General features: G+C 35.7%; 1 protein-coding gene across 2 annotated transcripts in view; it reads right to left on the reverse strand.

Moving 5' to 3' along the window:
• Positions 1–1,411: 1,411 nt before the first annotated feature.
• Cops2 (COP9 signalosome subunit 2) overlaps positions 1,412–10,753 on the reverse strand; it is a 31,585-nt gene continuing 22,243 nt past the window's right edge. The window contains exons 7-13 of one of the 2 annotated variants that reach the window (XM_008831789.1): positions 10,274–10,448; positions 9,653–9,831; positions 9,494–9,546; positions 6,299–6,396; positions 5,502–5,584; positions 4,101–4,159; positions 1,412–3,320 (exon numbers count right to left, since the gene is read on the reverse strand). In XM_008831789.1, the coding sequence (XP_008830011.1) occupies positions 3,176–3,320; positions 4,101–4,159; positions 5,502–5,584; positions 6,299–6,396; positions 9,494–9,546; positions 9,653–9,831; positions 10,274–10,448 (792 nt within the window). In that variant the 3' untranslated portion in view covers positions 1,412–3,175. The remainder of the gene's footprint in view (positions 3,321–4,100; positions 4,160–5,501; positions 5,585–6,298; positions 6,397–9,493; positions 9,547–9,652; positions 9,832–10,273; positions 10,449–10,753) is intronic. The other variant, XM_008831790.2, reaches the window with a different exon arrangement.

A 10,753-nucleotide genomic window follows, 5' to 3' on the forward strand; every position in this document is an offset into this window, starting at 1 on the left:
TCAGTTCAGAATGTTTATTTTGGTCAAGATGCTAGAGAACTAGGTCTGGCAATGCAGGCCTAGAATCTAAGCTTTTGCAAAGGGAAGGGAAGGGGTCTTGAGTTCCAATGGCCTGAGCTAATAGTAAGATCTTAGCTGAAGAAAAAAGACAAAACTCCTAGATATTTTATAGCTAAAATCTCGTATGAAGAATGAAATTCAAAAATTTATTTTATACTGTCATCTCACTTTAAATACCAAGTCAATGGAACCCTTTCAAATTTAATTTAAAAAGTGACAGGTTTTTTTTAAGAAGCCTTGGTAAAGAAATGCTTAGAGTACATCTAAGGTCCTTACAAGTATCAGAAGAACCCAGTAGGCTTAAAGACTAGTCTCCTGTCTTACAGACTAACCTGTTGTCAGTATGGCCCCCATCACAAGAGAGGAGTGCTCACCAGTATTTAATGAAGAACCATAAAGTCTTTTGATTAAAAATGAACATTTCTACCACTGGGGACCCTTTAAATAGCAAGAACAGGTGTTTTATAGTCGGGGACAAACATGTCTGATAAAGTAACCAGCAGTAGCATTCCACGCCCAGTATAGGCAGTCATTCTTCCACTGTGGAATCAGGCTGTCTGCTGTCAGCCTTCAGTGAGAAAGGATTCGTGTAGTGTTTGTACATCTATACCAATCTCTAAACAAGAAGTTGTTACAGTAAAATGTAACAAAGAATTTTTAATAAAAATTTGAAGATAATTCAAGAGCAAAGAGTAACAGAAATCAGCTCTTATAGTAGATAGCGTCGACCTGAAGCAGCCAGAAACTGCTGTACAGGTTTAACCAAGTTTAGGGAAAAAAGAAAAACGAAATGAACACAGAACAGTAAGATTTCAACTCTATAAATGGATAAATCTTAAAAAAAAAATCTTGATTTTGAGTTAGACTAGATCTTTAAAAAACATCCTACAAGTGGCCAATGAATAACAAGAGAACAAGCCTGTGTCTGGGCACCAACATAGGACAAAGCCTCCGCCATGAAGAAGGGCTACAGTAGGTCGAAGGGTGAGATAACGCAGGTATTCTTACAGTTGGTCCAGCTTTGCACAGAACAAGTATATATATATATACCGCTTTCTAAAACTACAAGATGCACCACTACAAGCAGCAGAGAATCACAGCAGAGCTGGATGTTTTAGGAGCTGCAGGGTAAGAATGAAACCCCATCCTGAAATCTTTTCAATTCTGGTTATCACATGAATACATATTTGAATACAGGCACAGAAACTTGTCATTTTTATTTGGGTAACAAAGGGTCTCCAAATTATACTGGAAAAATAAATCCTAATTAATATCACTCCTGTAAAAAAAAAACTTAGCACACTTTCACAAATGATTTATGTAAAAGAGAAGAAAATACACATAATTTATATCTTAAACTTTTTATTCCCTACTGTTGACATTTTGTCTTTTGTCTTCTTTCAGTTTTCTACAATTTCCAACTTATATCTGTATTTAATACTGCTTTAGTCTGGTAAGAGACATGAACTGGCTGCTTTCCTATATCTAAGGATTATATAGTTTAGTATAAATATATATCACATATTTTGTAAAATTTTGACAAAACCAAATAAGCAGGCCTTGTTCTCAGCCCACGCTCCCACTTTTATAAAGTCTGATTCTTTGTTGTCCAGTCACAACAGTCTTCCTTCTGAACTACCACCCACTGGTTACATAACAACAAGCAATAGAGAAACCAAGGAAGCTGTGTAACCTTAGCTCTTCTTTTGACACTATAAGAGAACTTAAAAAAAAAATAAAACAAATACATCCCAAACTCCATACATTCAAATGAGCTGAGTTCCATCTCCTTAGAAGGCCACAGTTCATTCTTAACTACACTGCCCCTGCACAAAATACCTTCACAACTCTTTTGAGATTGTTTCCAAAGTCAGTTGCAAACTTTCTGCATTATCTAGAATTAAGATTCAAGTTTTGGAAACTGTCATTTGGTGCCAAATAAGGGTAAATAAAAACAAGCTTATTAATATTCTTTTAAAAAACAATGTACAAACAAAGTTAATAGCATATGACTTACACTAACTTTGACTGCAATTCTCAAAGAGCAAGCCCAAGAGGCTTTGGGCAATGGTTGGTTGCTGGCATTAGGAAATAACCTTCTGGCGTGATCACTCTGCAGGGTAGCAGTCAGTCACCTCACTGTCTATGCGTCAGCATGTCCACTCTGCAGGCAACATTCACTTCGCTGTCTATGTTCCGGCATGTTTGTTTAAAGCGACATTCTGAGAGTTAACATGCACTCTTTTTAAAGGGAATATCATTCTTTAAAAAAAAGAATCATATTCCTCTAAAGTATTACTGTCAAAATAAGTACTATGCAAGTGTTTTGTTAGAAAGTAGTTCTCCTCACTTTATCAATAAAGACTAATTTTAAAAACTTGAAAGCAGATAATTGGCTTATTTGCCCTCAGGCTTTTAAATCTTAACTGAAGATAAAGTAATCTGAAATCTCTAAAGTTCTAAAAAACAAAAGAGCAACCCCAAGTGTAATAAAAACACATCGAGAACCACACTACAATTTCTGAGCTGCACTGTTTATTTTGCTGCTTGAAACCTAAGTGACAGTATGCCACTGTAATTATGGGGTTTCATCTAAACCTTCACTACGCTGCAGGTACAGAAATATACGGACACATTTTTGGAGAATTGACATTTTGCAAAATGCAGCAAACATTTTCATTTATACATGAGAAAAAGAAGTGTTCAAAAGGGTATGAATTTCAAGTTATTGCAGGTTATTTGTGAGAGAATTTCTGCAGGTAAAACATGTTTAAATTTAACCAACAGTAGCATGTCAGTGTATTTAAAATCATGACAAAAATCTTCTCTCTGGTTATGTTGCCCGTGACAAATTACTATGATGTTGTATGTTTAGGGCAAGATGTCAATACAGCATAAATCCCATGGTATTTTGGTTTTCTTCTGGAGATTAAAGCTGTTTTTCTTGGGATAAATGCAGCAGCAAAACACAAACCAGTTGATCAAAAAAGCACTTCTGCCACAACTCCAATCATTTTCAGGACATATCAACCGACAGTAGTTTTGCCATTCCCAGTTCTTTTAAGGACTACATCTCTGCACTGCTGCCTTAGGCGTGTCTGTAAGAGCTTGTCTGCTAAGCCAGCTTACTGACCACAGCCTGGTTCAGAGAATTTAGTTGGTTGGTCCATTTATCTAGTGCAGTATACCGTGCACCACCCCTCTTCTGATGATCCAGTTCAAGGAGCTGGTTGACTTGATCAATCCGGCCATGAATAGTGCTGGAAATAAATAAGAAAAGAAGGTTTGCAAATTATTTTCACTACGAATAGCTCCTGAAACTAAATCAGCCACATCAACCAATAACCAAACTAAACAAACAAAACCCATCAAAAGCTTGCCGTTACCTACATTAATGAGTGAATTTAGTGTGAGTTGCAATGTCTACTGCCTATTCAAACTCTTGAAAGACAAAGACACCAGATTTCAGCAACCATATTTCTTCAGTTTCACTGAAGAATCAGCAGGCAGCTGACTTACTGAAAGGTAAATGCCACCTATCAAGCTTTTAAAACACACTGCTTCTAAGAAAGATGTACCGGCAAAGTTGTTTTGTAACATGTGCCATATACAGGGCGTACATATTTAAGAAATACTATTCAGTAAAAATTTGTTTTTAAATTAAAAATTAAAAAATTATTAGCGTGTGTGTGTACATGTACGTGAGTACACTGTGCATGCCAGAGAACACATGTGGTCAGGGTACAAGTTTTGGGAGCTAGATTATCTTCTTCCACTGTGGGTACCAGAGACCAATCTTAAGCTGTCAGTGCTTTTACCCACTGAGCCATCTCACTGGCCCAGTAAATAATTTCTGTCTGAAAAATGAGTTCAGAGATTATGTGTGTTCAGTAATATATAAAACATATGTATAGTCTCTTAGAAAAATCATGGCCACAGGGTTCTTTTATGATAAATCACTCAATTGCTATCTTTGCCATGGCTACCCAAAATTTACGTTTCCAAACATCTTATGATGTTAAAAATTTGCAAATACTTACTTATCCAATATGCACTGTACCAGCAAGCTTTCCACATCAGCTACGTCTATGTTTAACTCCTAAGACAAAAGAAATTCATAATATTATTTATGATTTCCTATAGGCATCTGGGCTTTTAAAATTAATTTACACCACTGAAAGGAAAAATTAGTAAAGGGCTTTTTCATTTGTCTTAAAATTTTGCCTTCTTTATTATGTTGGTGATTTAACCCAGAGCTAGGTAAGTGCTCTCTTTCTGAATTACAAACTCAGCTGAGAATTTTTGGGGGTGGGTACTGCAAATTGAACCTAGGATCTTGTGCATGTATCCTATCCCTGAGCTATGTGCCCAACCTTCTTTTTACTTTTAAGACAGGGTCTCAGTAAGTAGCCCACGCTGGATTTGAATTTACTCTGTAGCCTAGGTGGGCCTTGAATTTACAATCCCCTTACCTTACCCTCCCAAACAGATAGGATTAGGCCTGTGCTACTAGGCTTGGCTTGAGATCTTAAACAAATTCATTATTACATCAAATCTGGTAGAGCACAGGTCTGATAAAGATTTCATTTTGCAACTTTCATCCCTTTGGTGCTAGAGACTGAACTACTATGAATTTGCCATGGTAGGAAAAGTGCTCTGCTGAGCTCCAGCCACAGCCTTCACTGTCCAACTTCTGAAGTATATTCCTACTGCATTTTTTCAGTGGTTGAGATTAGACCTTTATTATGTCTTTTAGCATCCGCTCTCTTCTGCCCGAGGCGGAAGGAAATCTTTAGAAATTTAGTGAGTCACAATTTCTTTCCTACAAAGTTAAAGCTCTTTTCTGTTAAAAGCAATTTGTATCAAAAACCAAAAATAAAACCCCCAAATTTAGAATAAATGTAAAGCCCTTGACTAGACATGGTGGCTCATGCCTGTAACCCAGTACCTGGGAGGTAGAGTCAACAGGATTAGGAGATCAAGGTCATCCTCAGTTATGTGAGGGGTTTGAAGCTAGCCTTAGCCACATGAGACCACATGTCAAAAAAAAAAAAAAAAAACCAAAGTGAAGCCCTAAGTTACTTTATAATTTAAAAGTGCAAAAGCGGGGCTGGAGAGATGGCTCAGTGGTTAAGAACACTGGCTGCTCTTGCAAAGGACCCAGGTTTGATTCCTAGCACCCACATGGTGGCTAACAACCATGCATAACTTCTGTCCTAGGGAATTCAACACCTCCTTCTGGCCTCTGTGGGCATTGTACACATGTGATACACTTTCATACATGCAGACAATGTACTCATACATGTAAACTAAACTAAAGTTAATAGATAACATATTTAAAAAATAAAAAAAATGCAATGCCTCAAAGTTAGTTACTTTTTAAAAAGACAGGTCTAATGCATTTGTAGGTTTTTATAAGCATCACTAAAATTCACAAATACCTTAGAGATAAAAGGAATATGTATTCTTGTGTAAGGCTTAATTAACTTTATAAGCACTTGTGTTCTGATGTTCCGTAAAAGCTCTGAAAAACAAAAAAAACTGTAATTAATAGTTTGTATATTTTTATGAGTTGTGTACTTATAAGCCACATTTATTAACTACCACAATTTACTTTCCTCAAACTATTTAGCTTTATAAAAACATTAGGTGTCTGGATTTAAAACATTCAGGCACAACTCTAGCATAGCATGACAGAAGCTGGCTCGCCCTGGTTATGCTTGTTGCTACTCTATGAGAATGCTCTCCTGCCTTCTAGGTACCCCACTATGCATCAATTCCGTAACATTTAGTATCTTTTAAGAAGCTGACTTTTATAGCCTAATTTACTTGCTTTAGAACTCTCTCAAAATCCAGAGCATCATATTTTATACAATCCTTCATACACAACTGTTTTTTTCAAAAATTTTATCATTAGGGGCTGGAGAGATGGCTCAACTGATTAAAAGCACTGGTTGCTCTTGCAGAGGACCCAGGTTCAGCTCCCAGTATCCACATGGAGGTTAACAACTGTCTATAACTCCAGTTCCAGGGGATCTTAAGACACTCTTTTGGCCTCTGTGGGCATTTCACACAAATGAAATCTGCTTAATTTCTTAAAATCATTTCCTTTATCATTATAGCATTTAGAAACATTTCTGTCCTTTGTCATTAATAATTTAATTCTGTGAAATTCCATTAAGAAATATGTATTTGACAGTATCAAAGGAAGTACCAGAATTCAGCTGACAGAGCATACCTTCAATGTGTTCTCGTATGAATGGATCATCCATGATGTTGCTGTGATTTGTTTTCAGAATCTTTTCAAATTCGGTGATGTCATTATTCTGATAGGCACTAACAGAAAAAAGTGTAAAATTTGCCACATATAAAGTCACGTATTAAATCATGATCCAGAGCCTACTTCTCAATTTTAATATGTAAGAACCCAAGTTATATTATTGCTTCTATCATGGAAGTCAAAATTAAATACACACATATAAATCCTCCCCAAAGAACTGATTTCAGAGTAAGGCTGCAGCTCATTTGTACAGTGTTACAGTGCAAGCTTATCAGCATTGTTGAGGCACTGGCTTTCCAGAACCAGAACCAGAACCAAAACCAAAACCAAAACAAACCTTTCATGCCTTTTTTACAGGAAAGAGTAAATGAATCTTTTTGAGGGCATTAGACTGATACACAACTATTTTAAGATAATCTCAAAATCTTAGTTTTCTTTAAAGTTGACAATACAATGTTTATTGTAATATTACATTATGCATCTCTGATCCCTCTTTGTTCTTAAGGAAAGAAAGCAGATTTTACCTATATCATTAAACAAAGGCCTTTGGCCTTTATATTCAAATAAGAAAGCACATCCTTTCTGAAGATTATTCAGAAAATGCAGCTTCCTAATTTTTATTTTCTAGAAAGCTACCAGCAACTGCAATAACTTTCCATGGGGCCATTCTGCTTCTGAAATCTGTCTAACCGTACAATCTCCCTGAGCACACAGCACAGACATGAATGGCAGACAGTGCCGAACGAGCGAGCACCCAGAGGACAGTGTGGAGCCCCTGCCGTACAAGGCCGAAGGCTGACTCCCGTTTAACTCTCCTTAGAAGGAGTCCAGTACCTAACCCTGAAGTTAACTGTGCAAGGCACTACGGGATTGCTAAGGGTGCTGAGAAGGAAGAAGCCAACCTTCTGGATAGGGCACCACTGTCTGCTTTCTATGTAAGACATATCATCAACCATCTGCAGCCCTCTGGGGTGCTTCCATCTGTTGGCTGGCAATGTAACTTCATGTTAGGGGCAGGTGATGCAAGTGCTTCACAGAAATATTGTCCTCTAGTCTGCTGGCAACTGACTAGGAAGATAAAATTAGGAAGCATTACTTTCTTACCCATCCCAACACATTAGTAATACACTACAGGAGTGCTTTCAAATAGTGACACGTGAGCACACACATTTATATCTGCATACATCTGTATTTTAACTGTGAGAGATTTTCTTGTTAATCTTTTGCCTATTTTTCTAAGTCTTACACACAGTTGTGGAATACCACAGGTCATCTGTCTAGGTCAAAATGTATCACCACAATAACTTGCTAAGCTCCAATACTGAGGCTTCACTGGGGCAACCAGATATAATAAATATATAAACACTTTGATAAATCAGCTCTTTAATCCATTTGATTGTACTTAACCAACTTAATTTATATAAAATATTAATTTCAAATGCAAACCTTTTTCAATATTTCTTCAGTTTTAGGTGTTTGAACTGATGCTTGGCAAGCTAATATGATAAATCATTTAAAAAGTATTTTGAAGTTAAACATATTTTTAGAGTATTTTTAAAGTTAATTACTAGCCAAATCAGTTCACAGTTAATGTGGCCAAATATAGATAAATTAAACTGTTTGAAATAAAGATTGGATAATCAACCTGATTAATGTGGCAATTTAAGATGCTTATACTCCCAAAACCCACAGTCTTCCTAAAAAACTTATTTTTCACTTATGGCAAAAATTAAGGCTTCTTTGGTTTTTGAGACAGGGTCTCACTATGGAGCTCTGGCTGGTTTGGAACTCACTATGTAGACCAGGCTGGCCTCAGACTCAGAGAAATCTACATGTCTTTGCCTCCCGCGTACTGGGAAAAGGTCTACTCCACAGTAGGCTTTTAAAATTAAAGTTTCTTAAAAAAAAATAGTAATAACATGCAAGTCAATAGCCAAATTAAAAAATATATATTTTTTATAAGGAAATCAGTATCATAAAACAAATTATTTTCTTCAACTATTTAAAATATACATGGAGGTAACTCATCTATAATTCACAGTCTAATAGTATTTATTAATGAAAAATGGTGACTAATATTCACGTATAATCTGCAAAAACCATTGCATTTTCTCCCTAACTATATTTTTTTGAGCCTTGGTAAACTCAGCTATACAACCTGAAACAAAGTACTTCAAAAACTTAGGTTTTTGTACTTTTCTAAAGTCCACAGAAACCTCGAGCACCATTTACTTTGAGCCTAGAGGAAAGTTTCTCTTGTTCACTGACTTCTGTTGAAAACAATAGACATGATCTTCCAGGCTTCTATTTGGTCTAATCTTCTCTAATTTTACTTAACATTGACTATGGCAGGTTCTGTGGTTCAACATTATCCACATCTTTCTCCACAGAATTATTCAATAAATCCTTGGGTTTCTTATCACTATTACCTTCAACCTACGATCCCCTCTACCTCAGAAAACTACCTAAAAATTTTTAATGATATTTTTATCTTAGCTGGGAAAGTCTGGTTACCACGTTTCTTCTTACTGAAAATACTTATCTTGGAGCAATTCACAATATTTTGATTTAGGATAGAGTAACACTGAGAAACAATGTTTTGAAACATTCAAAATTAGTTTTCCAATGGAAAACATCAAGTATGCATATAAGTATACAAACACATGGTTACTAAAAAATAAGTAACTTAAAAAGAAAGCCAAGCTGGCCTGGTGGTACAGGCCTGTACTCTCAGCTATTCACAAGGCTGAGGGAGTAGGATTTCAAGTTCAAGTTAGCCTTGCCAACTTATTAAGACTCTGATTCAAAATAAAACGAGGGCTGGGGATATGGTTCAGTGTTAGGGTGCTTGCCGTATGTGCAAAAGGCTCTAGGTTTAAACCCCTATACTGGAAAAAAGGAAAGAAAGAAATAAAACAAACAAACAAAAACCCAAATTCACCAAACAAATCAAATGAGACATTTACAAATTTTGCAACTAACAGAAAAATCGTAACAGCTTCAAAAGACAAAAAGAACACAAACTTTTGTGCATTCTGCACAACATACAGAAGAGCAAATGTTGAACAGTAACTGTGTTCTGTAAGTTTTCATTTCCTCTGCGTTATGAACTGCCTTAAAGAAATTTGCCTTAGCTGAAATATAAAATCTTACCTTACTAAATTCGTCATTGCTAGAATTTCTGGGTCATTTTTATACGGCTTGGCCTAAAACCAACAGGAAAACAAAACAAAACAATTATGTATGTGTACAAAAGTACTATTTATTCCTATAAAAGGTAACTAATAAAAGAAATTAATAAAGCACACACACCTCCTGTGAGTCAAATGGATTTATTCCTGATTTCATTAGCATATTTGCTAAGACCAAATATTTTAAACAAGTGGTTCGTCTTGGACTTCCTGATTCATCATAATTCTTGAAAGCTTCAAAAAAATCAGTGTGAGCCTTTTCAAATTCACCTTCTCTCAAGTGCATTTTACCACCACATTCTGTAAAGAATAAAACAGGAGAAAGACCATTTTCATTCTGTAATAACAAGATTAATTTATGAAGATCAAATGATACTATCTCACTGATTTTTTCTTCTATAACCTGAATAGCAATAGTCCAGGGTATACACTTAAATACTTCAAAGCAAGTTCATTAAATATCAGCCAATCATTTGCAGTCTTTATTCAATTTCTATTGAAACAGAAAGTAATTTTATATACATCAGGAAAACCTAGGAATAGTACTACTGATAAACTTTCTAAATAGTATCTTTACTTTTATAACTTTCAGAAGATAAGAATCCACCCTACTTTCTCAGAATAGACCATTTTATGGACTTTAATACTTTAACATTTATTTTCAGTAAAACACGAACAACCTTAAGGGTCACTGCCACCTGGTCCCCCACATCACCACCCTCTCTTTCCAAGGTACACTTGCCTCTGATGACTCCCATGATCAGTGGATGAGGGATGGCAGATTTGATGTGAAGTGACTGTTCATAGAGTGCTTTAAGTTTTTTGTTATTTTTCTGTGCCGTGTACATTTGAATTTCCAAAGCATATATTTCTAATAACTGGGTACCTTTTTTCAGGTCATCTTCTCCATCATCAGTCTAGAAAAGCAAGTACTTTAGTCAAGATAGAATGCAACCAAGTAAGTTTTATTTGAATTAGGCTGAAAATGTTATATTTACAGTATCATCTTTGTGAAATGCATTACAAATTTTATTGCATAGTGGTTAATTGTATAGTGACTAAAAATGACCAACACAGCCTTTTACTAGAGTTACTAGATAGTAAATAAAAGTGGCCAGAAGTTTTCTGTGTGTTTAAAACACTTAAAAAAAAAATTCATTCATTAAAATGTGTATGTATGCATGTATGTGTGTGTGTGTGTGTGTGTGTGTGTGTGTGTGTG

The sequence above is a fragment of the Nannospalax galili genome, unplaced genomic scaffold (genome assembly GCF_000622305.1).
Source record: "Nannospalax galili isolate Female #2095 unplaced genomic scaffold, S.galili_v1.0 scaffold735, whole genome shotgun sequence".
Lineage (NCBI taxonomy): Eukaryota > Metazoa > Chordata > Mammalia > Rodentia > Spalacidae > Nannospalax > Nannospalax galili.